At 42.1% G+C, this 22870-nt stretch overlaps 8 protein-coding genes and 1 long non-coding RNA gene across 11 annotated transcripts; 4 read left to right on the top strand and 5 right to left on the bottom strand.

The window, feature by feature from the left end:
* Positions 1 to 29: 29 nt before the first annotated feature.
* On the top strand, positions 30 to 1283 carry LOC135431689 (coiled-coil domain-containing protein 130 homolog). The gene has a single exon (XM_064686940.1). It carries the CDS (start codon positions 117 to 119, stop codon positions 1221 to 1223), a length of 1107 nt encoding a protein of 368 aa, XP_064543010.1. The 5' UTR covers positions 30 to 116; the 3' UTR covers positions 1224 to 1283.
* LOC135431691 (microtubule-associated protein RP/EB family member 1) lies at positions 1233 to 2438 on the bottom strand. 3 transcript variants are annotated; one of them, XM_064686944.1, is made up of 3 exons: positions 2318 to 2438; positions 1945 to 2091; positions 1233 to 1878 (listed from the first exon to the last, which is right to left on the bottom strand). In XM_064686944.1, the coding sequence occupies exons 2-3, from the start codon at positions 2072 to 2074 to the stop codon at positions 1298 to 1300; spliced, it is 711 nt and encodes a 236-aa protein (XP_064543014.1). In that variant the 5' UTR covers positions 2075 to 2091; positions 2318 to 2438; the 3' UTR covers positions 1233 to 1297. The 3 variants fall into 3 exon arrangements, with proteins under 3 accessions (XP_064543014.1, XP_064543013.1, XP_064543012.1); XM_064686943.1 differs by lacking the exon at positions 2318 to 2438 and adding an exon at positions 2137 to 2298 and having other exon boundaries at positions 1945 to 2099; XM_064686942.1 differs by lacking the exon at positions 2318 to 2438 and adding an exon at positions 2137 to 2298.
* A 136-nt stretch (positions 2439 to 2574) lies between these two features.
* Positions 2575 to 4442, bottom strand: Jheh1 (Juvenile hormone epoxide hydrolase 1). The gene is made up of 4 exons (XM_064686933.1): positions 4171 to 4442; positions 3737 to 3936; positions 3467 to 3677; positions 2575 to 3404 (listed from the first exon to the last, which is right to left on the bottom strand). Exons 1-4 carry the CDS (start codon positions 4378 to 4380, stop codon positions 2601 to 2603), a joined length of 1425 nt encoding a protein of 474 aa, XP_064543003.1. The 5' UTR covers positions 4381 to 4442; the 3' UTR covers positions 2575 to 2600.
* An 850-nt stretch (positions 4443 to 5292) lies between these two features.
* Jheh2 (Juvenile hormone epoxide hydrolase 2) lies at positions 5293 to 7206 on the bottom strand. The gene is made up of 4 exons (XM_064686939.1): positions 6875 to 7206; positions 6560 to 6759; positions 6247 to 6445; positions 5293 to 6182 (listed from the first exon to the last, which is right to left on the bottom strand). The coding sequence occupies exons 1-4, from the start codon at positions 7079 to 7081 to the stop codon at positions 5400 to 5402; spliced, it is 1389 nt and encodes a 462-aa protein (XP_064543009.1). The 5' UTR covers positions 7082 to 7206; the 3' UTR covers positions 5293 to 5399.
* A 1253-nt stretch (positions 7207 to 8459) lies between these two features.
* Jheh3 (Juvenile hormone epoxide hydrolase 3) lies at positions 8460 to 10231 on the bottom strand. The gene is made up of 3 exons (XM_064687443.1): positions 9680 to 10231; positions 9388 to 9592; positions 8460 to 9313 (listed from the first exon to the last, which is right to left on the bottom strand). Exons 1-3 carry the CDS (start codon positions 10078 to 10080, stop codon positions 8519 to 8521), a joined length of 1401 nt encoding a protein of 466 aa, XP_064543513.1. The 5' UTR covers positions 10081 to 10231; the 3' UTR covers positions 8460 to 8518.
* A 1687-nt stretch (positions 10232 to 11918) lies between these two features.
* LOC135431819 (small ubiquitin-related modifier 3) lies at positions 11919 to 12435 on the top strand. The gene has a single exon (XM_064687148.1). It carries the CDS (start codon positions 12048 to 12050, stop codon positions 12354 to 12356), a length of 309 nt encoding a protein of 102 aa, XP_064543218.1. The 5' UTR covers positions 11919 to 12047; the 3' UTR covers positions 12357 to 12435.
* Positions 12436 to 14655: 2220 nt separating this feature from the next.
* On the bottom strand, positions 14656 to 15132 carry LOC135431968 (uncharacterized). The gene is made up of 2 exons (XR_010436870.1): positions 15003 to 15132; positions 14656 to 14925 (listed from the first exon to the last, which is right to left on the bottom strand). It is a non-coding gene; the product is annotated as an uncharacterized LOC135431968 (long non-coding RNA).
* Positions 15133 to 15734: 602 nt separating this feature from the next.
* On the top strand, positions 15735 to 16212 carry DptA (Diptericin A). Its single transcript, XM_064687012.1, has one exon. The coding sequence runs from the start codon at positions 15771 to 15773 to the stop codon at positions 16104 to 16106; it is 336 nt and encodes a 111-aa protein (XP_064543082.1). The 5' UTR covers positions 15735 to 15770; the 3' UTR covers positions 16107 to 16212.
* Positions 16213 to 17812: 1600 nt separating this feature from the next.
* DptB (Diptericin B) lies at positions 17813 to 18542 on the top strand. Its single transcript, XM_064686927.1, has 2 exons — positions 17813 to 18074; positions 18138 to 18542. Exons 1-2 carry the CDS (start codon positions 17847 to 17849, stop codon positions 18393 to 18395), a joined length of 486 nt encoding a protein of 161 aa, XP_064542997.1. The 5' UTR covers positions 17813 to 17846; the 3' UTR covers positions 18396 to 18542.
* Positions 18543 to 22870: the final 4328 nt, after the last annotated feature.

The raw sequence follows: 22870 nt of genomic DNA, 5'->3' as shown, positions 1-22870 counted from the left end.
GTTATCGTAACTAAACAAACGAAACAGCTGTGGACGACAGATGGCGCCAGTCAGCGTAAGCAGTAAACGTAAACATTTCGTGTGTGCCTTGAAAGAATTTGTGCATTCTTATTAAAATGGGCGAACGAAAGGGTCAAAACAAATACTATCCGCCCGACTATGATCCGAAGAAGGGCGGACTCAACAAATTCCAGGGCACTCATGCGTTGCGTGAGCGCGCTCGCAAAATCCACCTGGGCATCATCATCATCCGCTTCGAGATGCCCTACAATATCTGGTGCGATGGCTGCAAGAATCACATTGGCATGGGTGTGCGCTACAATGCCGAAAAAACCAAGGTGGGCATGTACTACACCACGCCCATTTACAAGTTTCGCATGAAATGCCATTTATGCGACAACCACTTTGAGATCCAAACAGATCCCGGTAATCTGGACTATGTAATACTATCGGGCGCGCGCCGCCAGGAGAACCGCTGGGATCCGCTACAGAACGAGCAGGTGGTGCCCGAGACCAAGGAGGTGCAAAAACGACTCTTCGATGATGCCATGTACAAGCTGGAGCATCAGGCCAAGGACGTCAAAGCGGCTGCCGATGCCAAGCCTGTGCTCCAAAAGCTGGTCGAGCGTAATCAGAGCGTCTGGGATGACAATTATGTGGCCAACTATCGACTGCGTGCAGTATTCCGCGAGCAGAAGAAGGAGCTAAAGGGCCAACAGGAGGTGGATCGTCAGCTGCTGGCCAAAAGCAGTCTGGACATAGCGCTGTTGCCAGAGACGCCACAGGACAGAGAAATGGCGGCACTGATGAAACTGCAAACCAGAAGCGCCATGGAACGTGAATCGGAGCAGCGCCTCGATCTGCTCATGCGACCAGCTTTACCGGGCGCCACGATAACAACATTTGGCGGTCTAAAGCGACAAAAAGCCCTAAGCACACAGCTGCACCTGCAGGATTTGGGCATCAAGCGTAAGCCGGCGTCAGCAGAAACAGCAACAGCAGGAGAAGAAGCAGCAGGAACACCAGAAGAAGCAACAGCAGCAGGGGAAACGCCAGGAAAAGCAGCAGGAGAAACAGGAGCAGAAGGATGGGCAGTGGGAGCAGCAACAGGAGAAGCAGCACCCAGTACAGCAGCAACATCGCCGGCTGCTGGAGCGCTCAGCTTATTGGGCGACTATGCCGGCTCCAGTTCTGAGGAGAGCAGCCCCGGTCCCAATGATTGACAATAATGCTCTAATGCACACAATAAATGGAATCGATTTAATTCGCATAATACAACAGCAGTTCCTAAAATACATTAATACATCCCATCGTTCAGGTCATCAATGGCACTGTCCAGGCTATCCTCGCCGGCAGTGCCGACATTGTCATTCTGATCGGTCTTGTAGAGCACTTCGCAGATCCGATTGCAGAAATCTACATGCTCGTTTTTGTTGATCATCTCCGTGAGGAGTATCTCAATCTTGCGTAGCTTCTCATAGGCCTGATCGCGAGTCTCAATTGTGTTGGCAATTTTTGTATTCAAATCGTCAATTTGGGATTCAAGAAAATCATTTGATGGCTCCTCTTTCATCATGGCGCGCGGCTTGATCGGCTTGGGCTGGACCGCATTGGCTGCCGATTTGATATTCTCCAGGCCAGGCGCCTGCGAGTCGAAGAACTTTTTGAACCATTGCAGGAACTCGAAGTTGTCTTGGAAACGACCCTTTATCAAGCGATCCAGCGGCACAGTTTTGTCCAGCTTGACGCGTGTGAGGGCGCCCTGAAAGAGCTTCATATTGTGGAAAAATTCATGCTCCAGCTTGGCCGACATTTTGACGCGCTTCAAATTGATGCAGTTCGGAAAGATCATCTCCATCATTTGGCAATAGGCAACACCTGAAGCACAAATTGAAGCTGTTTTATCCGATCTGTTTTGTGAATCTCACCTCCAGCTATGCTCACCCGAAGCCATCTCTTCGATTTTCTTAAAATGTCCATTGACCATATTGTTGACCCAGTCGAGCATCTGGTGGCGCGACATGTTCTCCCCATTGGCGCTGGTCAGCGAGACAGTTGGCTTCAGGTCGCTCATCTTGCACGTCTTTCAATCTGTGTAACTGTATATCTTTATATATATGTATATTGACTATTTACTGTAACACTTTTGCAGCTGCGGCTTTGTGGCTTTCGGGAATTTATGGTTTGATGTACGTGTCCACGAAATGGCTTTATAAAAATATATATATTTTTTATTTATATTTCTATAATAGTGTCGTTTATTTGCAAATAGGCTAACTGGCAGTGCCTAAATTCATTGCCTACTTCACCTACCTACCTATACGTATTTGAATTAATATAACTTTGTATTAAATTAATAGTCTTGTGACTTATCTTTCCTTGCTTGCTTTGCGACTGCTCTCGCTTACAAATTGCTATTGTTTAATCTTCATTTCCTTTTTAATTGAGCTTTGACAGTGTGGCAACGCTGGCGCCAAGCGGCAGGATCAAGTGACACCGGCTTCAGCTGGGGCATCGATACCAACATCGATTGGCATCGTTTGGCATCGATACACGATTGAATATGTGCACATATCAGTTATTCAAATTTTATTTGTAACTTACAAAGATTTAATTTTAAATTTGCTCTCAACTTTCTTAACAAATTCGATGAAATCTTTGTATAAGACCTTGGGCACCTCCAGGGCCGCAAAATGTCCACCCCTTGCATAGTAGGTGCTGTGTATTAAATTCTTATACTTTTCCCGCAGCTGTAGATCCAGAAAATGCATAATGTCACCCTTAAAACGGGCACAACCCGTGGGCACAGAGGTGGGCACACGCTCCAGCTGCAGTTGCCGCTGCTCGCTGGTATATCCCTCTGCGTAGAGGCGCTGTGATGTCGTTATGGAGTTGGTCAAATAGTAGATCATCACATTATCGAACAGTGCGTCCAGCTTGTAGCGCTGCTTGAGTCCGCCATCGGGCAGGGAGCGATAGCTGGCATTGGTCCACGTGGAGAACTTTTCGAGTATGTAGGCGGCCAGTCCGACGGGATTGTCGGTCAGTGCGGCGCCAATAGTATCGGGCTTCGTGGCCTGCAGATGGAAATAGCCGCTCTCCTCGATTAAATATCTTAGCTCGCGAGATTTGGGAAAGAAGAAATCCTCAAAGCCACTGGGCACAAACAGGCGTGGCCAGATGCCCGCCAGAAAACCCTTCACCGTCGATCTGGGACTCATATTGTTGCACATATTCGAGTGATAGCCGAGCACATTTTCCGGATAGAGCGTGGCTATGTGCGAGCCCAGAATGGAGCCCCAATCGCCGCCTTGTATAAAGAACTTGTCATACCCCAGACGCAGCATCAGATTACGCAGCATAACAGCCATCTGAGCCGGGCCCAAACCTGGCCGTGAAGTGCCCTGAGAATTGAGGCATATAATTATTAGGGCAATCAATCGATAATATATATATTCATATCTACCTGTGACCAGCCATAGCCCGGCAAGCTGGGCACAATCACGTTGAATATGTACTTGTTATTGGGATCCAAATGACTTTGATGCAGCATGTGTATCAAGTCGTAGAACTCACGCACCGAGCCCGGCCAGCCGTGCAGCAGCAGCACCGGATAATGGTTCTTGCCCACCTTGTTCTCATCGTAGACCATCAGGTTCAGAAAATGCATGCGTAGACTAAATAACAGCTTATCAAGTGGATGAGCGTGATAAGCGCTTATCATTCCGGCACTCACCCTTGAATTTCGGTGGTAAAGTGATTGAATTGCCACAGGAAGACCTCACGTTCGCGCCAACGCGGCAGGTAATCGTCGCGCCAATAGGCGACCAGTTCCTTCAGATAGTCGCTATTGAAGCCATATTCAAAGGCCACGCCCTCAAGGGGCGGTGTCAGGCGTAGCGTGCGATTCAATTGCTTAGTCAAAGCCTCAATGGTCTGACCATTAGAGAGAGAGAGAGAGAAAGAGAGAGAGAAAGAGGAAGAGAGCAGCATGAGTATATATATATATATATAAAAGAGGGTGTCCTGGAAAATAAGACCTCCAAGTAGGAGAAGGCTCACTCTCAGTTCGTTGGACTAACAAGCGAGAAGTCGCCGGTTCAAATTCAGTAGCCAGAACGACTTTATATCTGCCTAATATTTTTTGGTAATTTCTCTAGTATCACTTACCGTCTCTGGGTACATGAGACGATTGTTCACCACCTCGGAACTGTTGGCCAGATAGGCGGCATAATCTTTGGGCTGCTCCTCATCGCCCCACCATTGCTGTGGATCCAGCGTGGGCGCCGGCAGATCGCCCCACAGGTTATTCAGACGCTTGTAGAGCATGCCGCCGCCAATGGCCAGCAGCAGCACCAGTAGACGCGTTAATTTTGACATATTAGCTCAGCTCGTAGCACTTCCTCTCCAGTCAAAGGTTCTCGTCACACTGACTCGCCCCACTGCGACCAAACGGACAGTCATTTAGCTGAGAATGTAGTTTTTTTGCTTTTGTTTTTAGTGATCGCCAAACTTCGCGCACACACGATGATATGTGATTTTGTTTGTTTGACTGCGCTACATTTGAAAAGTCATTCGGTTCAAAAATAAACTTGAGGTTGGATTTTAATATAGAGCAGGAGCTTTCGCGCGTCGCATATGCCACACAATCCAGCCGGCTTTAAAGCTTTTGTCAAAGCTCGTTTTTGCGTATTAGGTAATTTTCTACTCTGCAAATTGGGGGTAATTTTAGATGCAGCTGCGCGGCTAGCTGGGTCAAACGCGCTTGTCTCGATCTGAAGGGTATTTCAAGTACAGCAACTCGTTTGCGACACATAATGAGTTTCATAAATTAGAATCAGCTACTAGCTCAAGTAAAATATAATACATTTCTACACAAGTTTAAACGTTACATAAAATCGTATCTTTTATAAATAAAGGGTATGTCAGAGTCGCGCATGCCCATAACTTATCTATTACGAAACTTTTGTCTGAACTTCATGTATGTACATATATACTAGCTCAAATATTCAAATAAAATATTATAAAATTCTACACGAACTCAACGTTACATAAGTTCGTATCTTTTATAAATAAAGGGTATGTGAGAGTCGCGCATGCACATAACTTATCTATTACGAAACTTTTGTCTAAGCTTTGTATATATACATACATGTATATATACTATACTTTGCACAGAGAACTGATTATTATTCTGTAGACAATTGTATATGTTATTTGTTTCGGAGCCCATAGTTATCAAATTGAGACCTCTTTAGCTTTGCGATAATGCCTATTGATAAATAAACAATCTTATCAATTCCAAAATGCTTTTATATAAAAAATAAACAAAATTTTTATATATTCCTTGTGCCGGTTCTTAAAGTACAACATAAAATTGAAATGGACTCATTCAAGTTTTAGGGAAAAGCCTTCTTCACATATGCCACAAAGTCGTCATAGAGCTGCTGTGGCACCTGGAACGCTGGGAAATGTCCACCGTCGGAATGATGTGTGCTGTGTATCAGATTTGGGAACTTGTTGGCCAGCACCGAGTCCGGAGTGTGCGCAATCTCGTTGAAAAAGCGTGCGCAGCCGGCGGGCGCCGTGATTGGCACACTGTCCACGTCGAGGCTCATCTGTGCGCTATTCATGGTCTCGGAATACAAACGCACGGATGTGGTTATCGAGTTGGTCACATAGTAAATCATAATGTTATCCAGCAGCTGATCGTAGGTGAAATCCTTGGTCAGACCGCCATCCTCCAATTTCTTGTACTCTGCATTCGTCCACGTGGAGAACTTCTCGAGTATGTAGGCCGCCAGCCCGACAGGATTGTTTGCCAGCGCCGTGCCAATGGTGTCCGGCTTGGTGGCCTGTATATGTGCATAGCCGAACTCCTCCAGGATCATGAAGAGCGTGTCACCCAGGCCTTTGTAAAAGTTTGCGTACTGGCTGTCAATGTAGAAGGACGGGAAGAGGGTGGCAAACAGCTGGCGCAGATTGCCCATGGGACTGTTGTTAGAACACAAGTTGGAGTGATAGCCCAGGGTATTCTCCGGGAACAATGAAGCCAAATTGCCGCCAACAATGCTGCCCCAATCGCCGCCCTGAATGAGGAACTTATTGAAGCCCAGACGCAGCATCAGATTGCGCATAATCACCGACACCTGAGCCGCGCCCAGGCCAGTCCTCGAAGCGCCCTATATGGAAGAAAGGAAGTGTTCAAGAGACTTCAAAATGGAGCACAACTCAGTTAAATCTCACCTGAGACCAGCCATAGCCTGGCAAACTGGGCGCTATAACCTCAAATACATAATCGCTTTTATCGCTGCCCGTGGTCAGCAGTGGGATAAAATCGTAAAATTCACGCACGGTGCCGGGCCAGCCGTGCATCAAGAGCAGCGGCAGAACCTTTTTACCTGCCGCATTGCTGGGCTTGGCGTGTATAAAGTGAATTCTTAAACTGTAACAATTGCAAATAAGTTGACGTGAATATTAATAGGGAAAACAATTTGCAAGTCAATTATCATAATATATGCCAATATATAATCCATATGGCACAAATCGCTTTGCTCACCCCTGGATTTCGGTCTGGAAATGCTTGAATTTCTTAAGGAGCTGTTCGCGTTCATTCCATTTGGGCAAATAGCTGTCCCGCCAATATTTCACAACCTTATTCAATTCCTTGGCATTGAAACCGTACTCAAAGCCGACGCCTTCCAGCGGCTCCTGCAGCTTCAGCGGACGCTCCAGCTGTGCCTTCAAATCGGCAATAACCTTGAGGGTAAAGAAAAAAAAAAAAACAATTAATATGCAAGGCAACTGGGCAAACGTGTTTTTGGTATTCAGCAAAAAGAAAAAAAAGAAATGTAAATTTTGATCTATGACCTACCTCGGGCGCAACACTTATGTCATAAGGCGAAACGGCCTTATTTTCTTGATATGAACCCTTCAGCTTGGGTCCCCAATATTCATTATTATCCAAGTCTGGCCGCTTGCCGGGCGCACCCAGATCGCGATAGTTCTTGTAGCCCACAGCGACCAGGATGGCAAAGCCGCCGATCAGTATGCGCACAAATGTCGTTGTTGCAGATGGCATTTTTCTTTTCTTTTTTTTTTTTTTTTTGGTATTTGGAATCCAGCTGTGGCCTAATAAGTAATTAGATTTTTATATGATCCAAACGCTCCAAGACTAACGCGTCCGCGCACTTTCGCTTCACAAAGACAACTGCTGAACAGTGAAAATCAACGGAGACCGGTCCCTTGCTGTGTGCAAAATTGCGTTAAGAAATAAATAGAAACGAATATCATGATTGAGAGACAAAAAAAAAAAAAAAAATACAGCGCACGCTGAATTGCAATACAATATACGTTCCCGCTCGTAATAATAGAGTCACTTTGAGATCGTGCATGATAAAGCTTAGTGTAGCGGTATAAGCACACACATTTTATAGAAAATTCTGCTTAAGTTTCACACAAATATTCCCATAAATATCCCAAGACTAAAAGTTACCCATTTTGTGGTGAATGTTATATAGTTTACTAACTATTATGATTATAATTCAAATTATTCATTTTCTCTTATTAATTGAGCTATTATTAAATACCAACTATAAATACAAAAGTCCAGGTCTTAAATATCCCAGCCTTTTTGGCATAAATAACCATAGCAATGTATTACGCAAGTTAACATATAAGAGCATATATATACTGATATTTATGTTTAAAGTGCTTTTAAAAGTTCTATATTAATGGCACGCAATGTAGTTGCTTTTTTGCTCTTCATAAGCGAGATATGTGCTCATACACATACACATGCACATACGCACACACACACTTAAATAAATATACATGAATACGTAGGTAGATAGGAGAGCAGTGCGATCAACCGCTAATCGTGCCTCTCGTGAGTCAAAGCTTGCACGAAAATGTAAATAAAGTTATTTTGCATAAATAAATAAAAGTAAAATGTATTCAATGACGACTCCTCTTTCAGCGCTATTTTCTTGTGTAACAATTTGAAGAGCTTTTAGATACGCAGATAAAAGGAATTTCAATGAATTTGGCATAGATTTTAAGACTTCATTTACATAAATCGGTATAACAAATTAAAGCTCTCCTCCTTAGCACATAACAGTTATGCATTGCCAGCATGACAAAGCAGCAAGACAATTGATAAACATGATTTTGAGTTAATTAAATATGAAACGAATACTTTGGTCATATCAGTTGCAAGAAAAAGTGCGGTTAAAACGATGACAAGCAACAAACACGAAAACACAAAGTGCAGCATTCAGTGTTGGAAAGCATAAGAAGTTGGATTTTAAAAAAGGGGCGCGCTTTTTAAAATGAAATATGTAGATTAGATTGTCTTCTCCTCGCCACCGTCGACGATGCGATAGCAATTTTTCTTTTGGGATTTGAAATTCCTCTGTGCTCTAATGACTAAATAGATTTTTAAAATGAAAAAGGTAAGATTGTCCTGTCTTTACTTTATTATCAATACATTCTGTGCTCTATGAGAGCCACAACATTCCTAACTTTTAACGTGCAGTCCAACTTTTTGCACAAATGCCGTAAAATCATTGTACAACATGGATGGCATTTCCAAAGCAGCGAAATGGCCGCCGTGCTGGAAATACATGCTGTGCTTTATGTTGGTGAACTTGTCCTGCAGCTGCCATTCCGAAGCTGCGGGCAAATCAAACCTGAACCGAGCACAGCCCATGGGCACGGGCGTCTGCACGCGATCCAGCTGCAGGTCACGATATGGCTTGGACATGTTCTCGGCATAGAAACGTGCGGCTGTTGTCGCCGCATTGTTCAGATAATAGATCATCAGATTGTCGAGCACCGCTTCCAGGCCAAAGACGGTAACAATGGCGCCAAAGTCCTGCTGCAGGCTGGGCCCGGTGCAGGTCTGGAACTTTTCGAGAATGTAGGCGGCCAGAGCAACGGGACTGGAGTCGAGTGCGGCGCCAATGGTGTCCGGCTTGGTGGCCTGCAAATGATAATAACCGCTCTCCGCCAGCAGCAGCTGATATTTCTCCCATATGCCCACATGGTGATCGTAAAACATGCGCGACTTCAGCACCTTCTCGGGATAGTAATTGATATAGACGCTCTTGAGGATGGAGAGCGGTGTGGTCAGCATGCACATATTTGAATGATAGCCCAGCACATTATCCGGATAGAGTGTGGCCAGGTTGCTGCCAATAATGCTGCCCCAATCGCCGCCCTGAATGAAGAACTTCTTGTGGCCCAGTCTCAACATCAGATTACGCATCACGGTGGCCATTTCAGCGGCATTGAAGCCCACGCGTGTGGCCGCCTAGGGAAATAAAACACATGACATGGCCATAAATCAATAGACATTAAATATATATGTATATGGTATATACTCACATCCGACCAGCCGAAGCCAACGAGCGAGGGTGCAACCACTTCAAAGGAATAGTCGGTAATGTTTTGATCCTTGCCCAGCATTGGTATAAAATCGTAAAATTCACGCACCGAGCCCGGCCAGCCGTGGAGCAGCAACAGCGGATAGACGTGCTTCTTTTCAGCGACCTCCTCGGCAACGCGTTCGTGTATGTAGTGAATCTTTAAGCTGCAGATTGTGGAAATTTATGAAATTGGCTTAGGCCATGTGGAGAGTCGTCCACAGATGCTCTCAGCCACACACACACACACTCACCCCTGTATCTCGGTGGTGTATTGCTTGAGCGAGTTCAAATAATCCTGGCGCCCCTTCCACTTGGTTAGATACTTGTCACGCCAGTATTCGACAAACTGCTCCAATGCGTACGTGTTGAAGCCATACTCAAAGGCGATGCCATCGAGCGGGTCGGTTAGCCGCAGTGTGCGATTCAGTTGCTGTCGCAAATCCTCAATTTCCGCCTTGGGCACATCCAATTTGAAATCATAGATTTTCGTATCGGGCACATAATTCTTGCCATCGCCGGGTCCCCAATACGTATCGTCTTTGTACTCTGGCCTGGGCAGCGGACGTGTCAAGTCTGTGAACAACAGATAACCGTAGCCCGCAATGCCAGCAAATACGGCCACAATCAGTCCAAATATAACCAGGCACTTCATTATTGGCTAAAATCCGTCCAAGCAAACCAACAATTTTGATAATTTATCTGCCTAATGACTTAAATTTTAATGAGCTCCTCTCCCCAAGTTCCCAAAAAATGAATCGAATATGCACAACCGCGCTCTGTGCTCGCCGTAAACCAACTGACGACCGACGCTTGGCACGGCCGAGAGCTATTGTTAAGCTATACTATATCAACATATAGTAAGTAATATGTATAAATAAATGAAACATATGATAGTGCGCCTTTACGCACAGTGGTACGCTAACATAATTTCAAATGTGCGCTGATAGTGAATATGTTTGTCTGTTGTTTTTTGCATATAGAAGCGTCTGTTGGTTTTATATATATATATATGTACTCTAAAACTGACCTGTAATACATTGAACTGCCTTGCTAATTGGTTAGCTCACGTTTACATATACAAATTTCAAGTTTTAGCTATATATATTAGCTATAAATTGTATGTTTGGGATTTATTAAATAATATGTATGAACATAAAATGATTTATAAATATATAAATATAAAAGAATTTATAAATATATGTTAAAATCTATATATAAGTATAAAAAGATTTAATATCAGGTATGAAATTGCTTAATATTTATTAAACGCTATATATAAATATAAATATTTAATATTATATAGTAAACAACAGTAAAAAATCGATATTATTTTATTTTTATATTTAACTATTATTATTTAAGGAACTAAATTATTTAGTATTGCACCTTAAACTGCTGACAAAAACTTATATATTAAACTATATATATAAAAAAAAGAAAATTAATTATATAAAATTATATATACTAAACTTTTGGATTTTTTTTGTTATATAATATATGCATGTAAAATAAAATTCTATTTGCATATAAATATGTGTCTATATATATAATATTGTTCAATAATTTATATTTAGCTCCATATAAAAAGGCCATATGGCCAATTATAATAAAATATAGCCTCTAAAATGCGACTTAAATATATAATTATTATTTTTAGAAAATTAATATAATTTTGTACAATCTAATTATGATTCTCTTCATTTTGAAATATTTGATTACAATCTACAGACATTTACTGTGCAGGTATTCAAAGGAGTTCAGACATGAACATTTAATTTAATCAAGTTAACTTACTTTTAATTTATTTTTTTAAATTATCAAAAGCTGTAAGAAATTTATGCACAAAATTTTAGTACATTTATTCTGAATGTTTCAAAAAGTCTTCAAAAATTGTAGACCAAAAGGTTTTAAACGAACCGAATCTTAACTTTTCCAAAACAGGCTCCAAAACGCATTCCCTTATCTCAAATATCATTTGGGAGATAAGTTTGCAGCACTTGAACCACTGCGAAAGCATTTTGAATGACTTTCCACTTCGTAGTCTTAATAAACCTGATTAACTTGAATAGAATTTAACAAGTTCCATTCATAATAACTTTTGCATAGATCTTTGTCATTTCCTGTCATTCGCTACGCACAATAGATAATATTTTGGCTGGTTTCTCATCGGTTTCAACCACTGTGCGGTAGAATATATGATTGTCACTGGGCTTGTCTGTTAGTTGGGAACATTTCGAAGATACGCGGTCCGTGCCGGGAGTAACTGGCTAGAGCTTAAGTGGACGCTATCTTATCGGAAACCCTCAATGGAACTTATTTAATCTTATTTATTACTAAGTTTCCACTTGTTCGGCACGGCTGCTGCTGATGTGGCCTCAAACATTTCTGCAACTGCAACAACAACAACAATGACAACAACCACAACAAGTAGGCCACGTGGTTGATTTAAAAGTTGTTAACAAAATGTTTGAGCCTAAAAATAAAACATATATTTGTCTAGTCCCAGTACACAAAACAGATCAATTCCAAATTTGAAGATACACATATACCTATATATATATATACCTATATATATATATATACTAATATACCAAAGACATAGCCAAACGCTATATTAGAATGGAGGAAAATGCTGGGTTGCGTATTTCGCCCCATATAACCTTGAAGATGCAATCGGCGGATCGGGGCGTTGTCCTCTTCCGCATCCGTCGCCTGATGCCGCTGGGCAAGCTGAAGGATGCGTATTGCTCGCAGATGGGCTTGTCCAAGGATTTGGCTAGCCTGTCGTTCGATGGCGAACGGATCAACGATAATGATACCGCCAATTCGCTGGAGCTCGAGGATGAGGACATGATGGATGTGCTGATGAAGCGTCAATCCGAGGCTGGCGATGCGGCGATCCGGCCCGCTGATTCAACATCCAGCTAGTTAGCATTTTTTTGAGAGTTGGTTTTCGTTTCATACTCAACAAAAATTTATAAAGTCTCCCCACTTGACGCAAGGTCAATGAACTGCAGTTGGGTCAAGGCACAACGGTGCGCGGGGGTACTTTTCTATAAAGGGGTTGTTGCACTTGTCACTGCGTGTGGCTGAGGGGTAGGGATTGGGATTGGGTGGGGGAGGGCTGCGCCGGCTGCCTGGTGTAATTTGTGTGGCTAACAATTATGTCGTCGACATGCACAAGCGGTGCCAGGAGAGCGCGCTCCAGGCCATAAAAGTGCCGCGAAACATGCAAGCGCCGACCCTCACCCTTCCCCACTCTTTCCGGCCCGCCCCCCCTGGCAAATTGGGCGTGGCAGCTACACAAGAAACAATTCAACAATGGGAATTGGAATGCAAGTGAAATTAACGCAATTAGGCCGCAGCTAGTGGAGTTAAATTCGATTCTGGCCAAAAACTTGCCGCAATGATGCACTGCAGCCACAAAGTTTTGCGCCTGCCACGCCTCTGCGTTGCCGCCCCCCCCTTTTGGCGTGCCGCGCCCCAAATCGAATGGCGTTTGGCAAGCGCACTTGGCGCAGCGTGTCAAAAGCTGGCACCAGGCCTACAAATCAAAAAAAAAAAAACAAGGGATATTACGCCGATTTCCATGCCCCAATCTTGGGGGAATCCTTAATTGCCGCATTGATGAGGGTTTCATTTGGGGCAAAGGCTGAGCCATTTTGTGGCTAGAAGTGGGATTTTCACGGGGTGTGAGCCTTTTTTATTTTATTGAGTGCTGTTGTGGCCTGTGTGTGCCACTTTTTGTATACCCTGTAACAAAGGTGAAAAGTGGTGTATTGATTTCTGTCAAGTAGAAGGAATAAGGGGTTGAAGTTCTAATGAAAACTTTATCTAAGCTTAATCTGTTATATTTTAAATAAAACCTTATTGATTATGTTCTTTTTTATTTTGTGTACTTTACGAATTCCAAAATCCCGACTATAAGATATGTATTAATTTCCATAATTGCTTATGCTTATGGTACTTTCTGAGTAAATAATGAATTTTAGAACATACAGAACAGTGTTGTAAAATTGATCAAAGTTTAATTTTGCGTATTGCAGGGTATCAATAGATAATAGTACCTTCTGAGTAAATCATGAATTTTAGATCATACAGAACAGTGTTGTAAAATTGGTCAAAGTTTCATTTCAACTTTACTGTATCATATTGCAGGGTATCATACAGTCGGCCAACTTTTCGCATTTAAAGTTATTTGTCTATTTAACTCTAATCTCTCAATTCTATATCTCTCAATGAAATTTATAAATCCTCTTATTATGCTATCAATTATTGTGTATACTTTGCAGGGCATCGGACAGTCGTGCTTACTCCGCTTGCAGGCATTTTGTTGATATTGTTTTTCCTTTTTATTCGATTGTATCTACCTTTACAAAGTTGGGTGTTTTTTGAGTACACATTGTTTCCCTTACCGCCTCTTGTAATGGCCGCAATTATCATGGGCTGAACACGCACTCCACGTCGAGGTGCATTGAACTGCGGGCAATTGATTTTTGACATGCATCGAGCGACAGTTTTGTTGGGTGTTAAGCTCGAATACAAATTGGTGTGCTATATATAGATGTATATATATATATATAAAGGACAGTCGATTTTAGCAATAGACCTCGCAGTTGGTCTAGGGAACTCGTAAGATCTATTTCAAGTCATAAACTAGAAGTTATATGCCTGACTGACGCGTTTTATTGAATTTTAGTTGCATACTTCTAGGCGTGCCCGAATTTAGCCTGAAAGTAGGCAATAGTTTGACAACAAGAAGATTATTTCTAGGTAAAATTAGATGTGGGATCAATGTAAGTGTTGTATATGATAAGTACAGCTATATTTTATATTTTTATATTTTACTGAATGTAAGTTATTCAAAATAAGAAGTACGACGGAATTGACGTAAACTTATTATTAAATTAATTATTAATATTCAATAAATAAAGAAAAGTTAGATTCAATTATTCCATGGCTTATACCAGAAAACAACATATTTTTATTGCCGTTCTTCTGTCATAGTTCATATCCTAGAGATTTGCATATGGAAATCTTTTGAGCCACGCCCCCTAGAGGAGTACGAGTAAGCCGCGATAATCTATCTAAAACCAAAACAGTTTTTGAACTAGACTGATCCAATTTGGAGTAATGCCTGCTAATGAGCTCTTCTAAAGCTGTATTCAATAATATCTTGCCTACGCCCACTCGGGGCGTGGCAGCTCATAAAATCAATACAACTTAATAATGTCTGGCTGGAACGAGTATGACTGCAACATTTTGGCGTGTTTAATGAAGCGCATAGAGAAAATTGAATTTCAGCTAAAATGCACAGCTGTGATAGATATATACATATATATATTAATAACAAATCAAGCTGGACAACATGTGTCAACTAATTGTCCCGATCCGTCCAATCGCCACGGGCATCATCCCAGACAGGAAACCAGCTCTTGGCGGGCGCACTTGCCCCATTCACGCCCAGTTCTGCATCATCGACTTGTGCCACGCCCAGCTGCAGGTGGCAAACAGTTAGTCAGAGCTGCTAAAGTAGTTACATTTATCATTTATACCTCCAACCCCACCACTTACCCCGCACAGCAGAGCCAATAATATGGCCATAATATTTATGTAAATGATTCGCAGCCGCATTTTGCACTCTGTCAAAGTTAACTCTCTCGACTGATGCACGTTGTGCGACTGTGTTTCGCTATTTGTTTATAATATTTAACCGAGAAAAAAAAATCAGTACACAATATTTATTTAACAATTTATTCATGCTATATGGGCATTATCAGCAGCTGATAAGCCGCACAGACGAGACTCGTAAAAATTGAAATGAACACGAAATGCTGAAAATGTTTTCACAGAAGCCACAAAATGCTCATAAATCAATGAATGCTAAATTACAAAAATTAACAATAACACTTGCCAGATGCGTGTGTGTGTGTCCATGTAGAATCTGTGGTCAGAGCAGAAATGTGTCATAACTTTAAGCCAACTATGTCAGACAAATGTTTTTCCGCATGGTCAATAAAATATTTCAATAAATGTTAATAGTAAAAAAAAAACAATAAATGTATTTTTGATTATATACGTACGCCATTGGGCAAGGAAATACGAAAAGAAAACAATGAAAAATGTTTAATTGAAGACAAACAAGCGCCAAGGCAGAAAGACGCCAAGTCAAACAAGAGGAATCACCCGGGGGAAGCACTCGGCAGATAAGGACAGAGCTGCGGCTCCACGGTGATTTTTTTAGGTTCTTTGCATCTCGGACTGGTGCATGGTCTAGCTATAAAATCTCGCTGTTCCGGCTAGATGCATTATCAGTCAATCAGCTCCAGATTCACACACAACATGCAGGTTACACTCATCGCTTTGCTCTGCTGCATTGTCGGCTCCGCCTTGGCCATGCCCCAACCCAATCCCGAGGACAAGCCGAAGGGAGATGTGTGGACCGAGCGGAAGCAATTTAATCCGCCAAACGAGCAGCGTTTTCTAGTGGATGGCGGCTACAACAAGGACAAGAGCGGCAAGGACGTGTGGGCCCAGGCTCAGGTGCCCGTTTGGACCAGCGAGAACAAACGTCACGAGGTCGATGTGGTCGGCAGATATGGACAGCATCTGGGTGGACCCTGGGGCAACAGCAAGCCCTCGTATGGCGTGGGTGGCAACTACAGATTTCGATTTTAAGTAAACTTTCTGTTTATCAAGTATTTGTATATATTCTGCGGTATTAGAACAAAAATGTACTGAACATTAATGAAATATTTATTTGAATAAAACTATTTAAAACATATCATTTATTCATTTTGTAGAGTATATTGACTACCTGCATAATTAGCTATATTATATATTGTTCACCCAGCTAGCTTCTCTTGTCTAATCTCCGAACATCTTAAAGATGCCTAACCTGGGCTGGGTCTGGGCTATCCTTGAGCACGGCGACCCGTTCGTCTACCCCGGAACATAGAGTCTAATTTACTGCTGACAATCCATCGAGATGAGCTTGCAGTTTGGCTAATTGTACATGTGTTCATATTGTTTTTTTCTTTCTATTTGTTTTTTCTCCTGTTTTCTGGCTAATTCTTGTTGGTAATAACAAATTAAGCGCACACGACGTCAACGACTATTTGCTTAATGAAACCTGCCGCAATGTTTAGGAAGATAAAATGTTTTTTCTTAATTGGATTTATTGCGTTAACTGTCAAAAGGGGCTACAATGAAAATCTATCATGCCACAGTCTAAGCCAAAAGTCTATAAATAAATGTTGTTCAACAAATTGTTGTATTAATTATGTGTAGAACGCGCCAGCGAAAGCGAAAAGGCCATTGGCTCAAGGGTGGGCGTTCCTACTATATCACATTACTTCAAATTCAAATGAATCATTTTCGCAGCTCTAGAACTCCCGAAACGGGAATTACAAAATGATTTTCAACTAAAAATAATTTGCATACATTTTTCGTTGGCAATTTAAACTGACCTTGGCAAGCGCTTTTGATGTGTTTCGCTTCGTTTGAGGAAGGGTTTGGCTTACACGCGCCACATATCTGGCATATAATTATGTGCTATTTATGATTGAATTTATGAAGACCCTGTATTGGGTATTATTGCTTTGTATGGCCTGAGAGGTGCGAAATTCTCAGATAGAGTGATAGAGAGAGAGGGAGAGAGAGAAGAAGAGAGAGAGATAGATAATAACATATAGAGATAGGGATAGAGAGCAATAGATACATAGATAGATAGAGAGAGGGTCAGAGGGAGAGAGTGAGAGAGAGAGAGAGCGAGAGAGAGAGCGAGAGAGAGATAAAGATGGATAGATAGATAGCTAGATAGATAGGTAGGGAGAGAGAGAGCGATATTTCCATTACGGATATATATTCTTGATCAGCACATATACATGACTACATATATATATTCTTGATCATATTCCTTTTCGCCCTTCTTCCTTTTAAGGCTTCAGCCTTGTGCTTATCTATATAAAATATTTGTATGAAAGATCGGACAATAAGCACCGAAGTTATACAAGAATGCCTTTTCCATTATGTGCGACGGGGGGAAGAAGAAGCACGGCCTTGCTGGTGATGTCTAAATGAATTGAAGAAGATTAAAATGCTTATGATCGCAGTTCGGAGATGAGTACAGAGTATTCCCTAGTATCTATCCATAGTATGTCCAGATAAAAGTTAAGTCAAGCTGAAGCTATCAGTTGATCTAATTGTTTAACTGACCAATACTTTTGAAATAGTTGTCTTTAATTTCAATTATAACTGCAGCTCTATTGAAGATCTTAGCATTGCTGTGGCTCATCTGGCGGGGATTTACATACTAGACTTTATCAACATAGCATTTTATTTGCCAAGAGATCACGCATCTTATCAGCTGGCTGCGCCGGGTATTCACTTGTGAAGCACAGTCTCCTGAGCCAGACAATGTGCCGCAAGGGATTCCCTGCTACGGGCGAGCTTGTCTATGGGCCTCAAGCATATATAAAGCACTTGGCGCCATTCATTCGTCATTTTAGTATCAACATCACAGCTCAAAGCCACAAGATGCAACTTAAACTCAGTTTGCTGCTGCTCGTCCTCGGCGTCTGCGCCTGTGTCTGGGCTTACCCTGATCCGCGTCTGACAGTTGTTGACGAGCCGGCCGCACAATTGGTAAGTGCAGCGCCCAGCATTTTATTTCGCTTAAGTCTTATGGTTTCCAATCCCAACCTGCAGCTGGCCGAGAACAACGATTGGGCGCCCAGTGAGCAGGTGGAGCAGCTTCGCGTGCGTCGCCAGCTGAATGTGCAGGGCGGCGGCAGTCCGCGTCAGGGCTTCGACTTGAGCGTCAATGGACGCGCGCCCGTCTGGCAGAGTCCCAACGGTCGCCACTCGCTGGACGCGACGGGACAGTATTCCCAGCACCTGGGCGGACCCTACGGCAACAGTCGGCCCAATTGGGGCGCCGGCGCGCAGTACACCTTCCGTTTCTAGACAGCGAAATGTTCATCTTTAATCATAAATGCTTAATAATAATAAAATAAAAAAATGTAAATAATATTTACGCGAGCTGTGCACAGGCTTATCAGCGTATTCAATTTTATAGCTATATATAAAAAATATAATTCTTATTCAAATCTAGACGATATTCAATTGTAGTCAACGTCATTCAAGTGCAGCTCCAGCTCGAAAAGCGATTTGTTCTCAAATATTGTGGGATCCGGCTCCGGTGTCTGCAAGCATGCAAATTATATCAAATGAATATATAGAGATATATATATATATATATCGTTTTAAGGCCCACCTCATGCCAATCTCTGGCCGTGTTCGAGCGCCCTTGGCTCAAAGCAATTAGCCATAGCACAAGCAGCAAGAATTTCATTAGGCCAAACATTTCGAAATGAATTCGCGCACTGGAAATGTTTTGCACTTGATTTTGCGAACTCAACTAAATCGAATGCCATTCGGAGTGGTCCGCACTCATTGGGCGGCAGTCGACGCTATCAGCTGGCCAGGCGCGCCTCCGACTCCACCTCCTGCGTGTGCACCTCGCCCTGTTATCTGCCAGCTGTGCGGCTGATAAGGCTGCCAGAGCTGCGGATGGGCAATCGCTCTGTGTTGGTGTGTGCGTGTGTGTGTGTGTAGGTGTGCGTGTGTGTGTGGACCAGAGGAGTCGCATCTGAACCAAAAGCCTCGCCTCGCCGTGCCTCTCATCGCCTTTGCCTCACGTTGAACTCTTTTAAATTTGTGAAACGTGCCAGCAGAAAAAAACAGAACTTGGCACGTTTTGTGTTGAAATCGAATAAGAATAAAAAAATTAAACTAGTTGGAATGTACAAGCATAAAGTGATAGACTAGCAGATACCCTGTAGGCAGATATCCAAGCATTGATGTGCCTGTAAATATATCTGTGTGCGCTGTTTGGCATATTCATGTGTGTACAAAAAAACAGAGTGTGCTCGACTAGCAGATACCCTGTAGGCAGGCAGCCAAGCTCTGATGTGCCTTTCAATATATTTATATGTGCTAAGAAGCATGTTCATGTGTGTACAAACAAGCTAGAGTATATTAGCAGCAAATGCTCGACTAGCAGATACCCTGTAAGCAGACACCCAAGTTCTTATGGGCCTTTAAATATATCTGTGTGTGCTGTGGGCATGTTCGTGTGTGCAGAAACAAGCTAGAGTGCATTAGCGGAGTTTGCTCGACTGAAATATACCCTGTATCCGGAAATGTGTGATATGAGACATACATTAGCTTACATACACATAGTAGCAGATACCCTGTATACAGGTCTTAACAGCTCAGCCACATGTTTTTACTCAAGTCGAAGGCTGCTCGACAGGGTCTATACCCTGTACGAAGTTTTGAATAAGCCGAGATAAGCATTTGCTTGAGTTTAAATTTGTATACACAGATCCAAAGCGCAAAGACACACATTTTAACTTAAGCAAAAAGCTACTCGACCGGAAGATACCCTGTACGGAGGACCGAATTAATTGCGCTAAGCATTCGCAGTATCTTATTCATGTATGGGCAGGTCCAAAGCGCAAATACACACATTTTTTCTTAAGTAAGAAGCTGCTCGGCTCGAGAATACCCTGTACGCAGAATCGAATGAACCACGCGAAGCTTTCGCAGTGGCTTATGTTTGCACGCACATATATACAAAGCTTCAGAATGCAGCAGTAACCAGTGCTCGACTCACAGATACCCTGTAGACAGGTCAGACGAACCAACACATAGACGAACTCAGCTTTTGCTTGAAATGTAAATAGTCTTCGATAGTCTTTGGCATACATTATTTATGCCAGCCTCCCTTCACTCACTGCACACTTACAGGGTATATGCACCCATAAAAAAAAAACAAAAGAAAAATCAACTTCACAAACAAATTTAAAATGTGAGCAGCAAACGGCACTGAAGGTCAGTTCCATAGGGTAACAATATGCTATTTTTTTGTTTTTCTTTGCAGTTCTTTGTTTTTTCGGGGATTGGTTTTGTTGCTGCACTCGCTATTGACTTTAGATGTTCTGCACAGTTGCTTTTGTTGATAGCACCAATTTCTGGGCAATTTTCTTTTGTTTGTGCGCCACCAAAATTTTCTCTTTTGAGCAGTTCGAGAGTTCGCTTTTCCATGTCATTTTCATATATGTATGTGATATATATACATAGATATATATGTGCGCTCCATTTTCTTGGCCATTTGTTGCAGCCATTTTCCAAATCAATGCACAAATTGTCAAGCCAGGCATAGACTATTGTCTTGCGAAGTTGAGCGAAAATTGGCAACACAAATTGTTGTTGTTGTCTTAAATTGCACATGTGGCAGTCAGCTCATTTGTCAAGTGGCAAATCACTTTAAAGGCCAGACGAATGGAAAGCAACAAACAACGCAAACAACGCAAACAACACAAACAACCAACGATAAAATCAACTTTGCATTTTGCATGTACTTTCAGCTGGTTTGTGTCTTCGCTTTGATCGCTTCAGCGCTGATTGCTGATTGCTGATCGTGACCGATCGACGGCATTTCCCACGCAGTTGGCCAAAAGAAAACCTGGCACAACGAACGACAACAACAAAGTTGACAACAACAACAACAATTGATGCCACGGCAGATGCGGCAACTTGTGCGGCGCACACGTAATTTTTGGCTGGGCCAAATTTTCTGCTCTACGTATCATCATCAAGAAAGAGAAGTTTTGTCAGAAGTTTCTTAATGCTCGGCGCGGGCAGGTCTCTAATGGCTTTTTAATGAAGCACCACAAGGGTGGAGAGAAATTTGTCAGCGCTACGTGCAAATTGAAACTAAGTAAGCCAAGTTAAGCGTATTAATTATGAGTGTCAGACCCCGACACTGGACACAGGTATTTGCAGGTAAGAGTGCTCTGGTGGGGAGTGAACGACTGTCAGTCGCCGCAGCATGAATTCAAATGTACTTTGATCACAATATGCAACAGACATGCTTCTCCTGCACGCAGTCCTTCACAGAACTGAAAGGAACTCTGAAGTAACTTCGGTTCTTGTTGTCCGATCTTTATGAAATTTTCACGGATTCAATATGGCACTCAGAAGTGTACATGTACGAATGCCCAAGGATGTACCTCAAAATATTGTTTTTTTAAGATTTGTAATCTGCGTATAGTATTCGAGAGCCTACATAATAAATTTCTGCCTACATTTTGAGATTTAGTCACAAAGCTTCAACTGAAAATCATTGCGTATCGATAAATACTTCCCAAATTTCTTATATATATTCTTTTAACTAAGACTAGCCTTTTGATCAGATGTACATGTACCTTCTCTATGGGTCAATAATCGCCCCTTCTGCCATTTTCTAAACACTTTAAACTTTTTCAATTAGCTGAGGTCACAAAAAAAGTTACCTTAAAATTTAGCTGAAAGTTTAGCAGGTGGCAGCTACAGTTTTTATTTTTTGTGGTGGGCAGCTCGCTTGGCTTTTGCATTTGCATTTGACATTTAGTGCAACGCTTGCAAGATGCGCCTTGCCACAACAACAACAACAGCAACAACAACACAGCCAGGCCAAGACATGAAAGCAGCTTCCATCCCCCTCTCTCTTAGCCAACCGTCGCCGTCTTGCTACCAAAAATTGTACACAAAAAGAGCGCGGCATTTTCGGCTATTTACTGGATTTGGGCAAAATGTCTATAGTTCAATTGCTGATATTTTGCTGTGTGCCACACGAAAAACACAAACACGTGACCTATCCGACTGGCTGCAACAAGCAGGCGGTTGCGGGCGCTAGAAATGGGCGCGTGACACGCAACTGCCAGCACAAAAACTAATAATAATAATAATCAGAATCACAATTAGAATAATAATAATAGCCACAATAATTATCATATTGGGCTTGTAATGCAAACTGTTGCAGAGCGTCAGACAAAGGGAAATCATTATGCGATATTCACACAGGTGTCGAGTGCTTCAGCTAGAGATGGGCGCGTGACACGCGAAGGTATATATAGGTATAAAACTGTATCATAGCAAAAGTAAATAGAGCTTAGTTAATCTAATGCATGCATTATTCTCACCAAAAACTAATTTATTGTAATAAAATATACACTATGAACTGGACTTAAATATATAATTAAAAAACGTCATATCTTAATTAAAACTTAACATAAGTTTTTAATTAATATCATGCAAAGTCATATTGCATGGCTTTTCATTTCTTCGATTACAAGTACTCATATTGTCTTTTCAAATAGTCTCTTCTTTTTTTCTATATGATTAGATCTTTAGCTCTGATCGTATTCGATATTTGTCTGCCACTCACGCGCCCATCTCTAGCTCTTAGCCAACGATGAGCTCAAATGACACAAATGGCTAATGAATGGTGCAAGTTGGCTGCAAAATAAATCTTTAACAAAACTGAGTCATGCTGAAAAATGTGTGAAATGCATTCAGAATTGGACTGCAAAATGAAGGTTGACTTTATTGTG

This window comes from Drosophila montana, unplaced genomic scaffold, assembly GCF_035044405.1.
Source record: "Drosophila montana isolate Dmon_TW-CO22-7 unplaced genomic scaffold, ASM3504440v1 contig_3200_1, whole genome shotgun sequence".
In the NCBI taxonomy this organism is placed as follows: Eukaryota; Metazoa; Arthropoda; class Insecta; order Diptera; family Drosophilidae; genus Drosophila; species Drosophila montana.
Note: the sequence above shows the minus strand (reverse complement) of the source record. Positions and strands in the feature narration are given on the sequence as shown.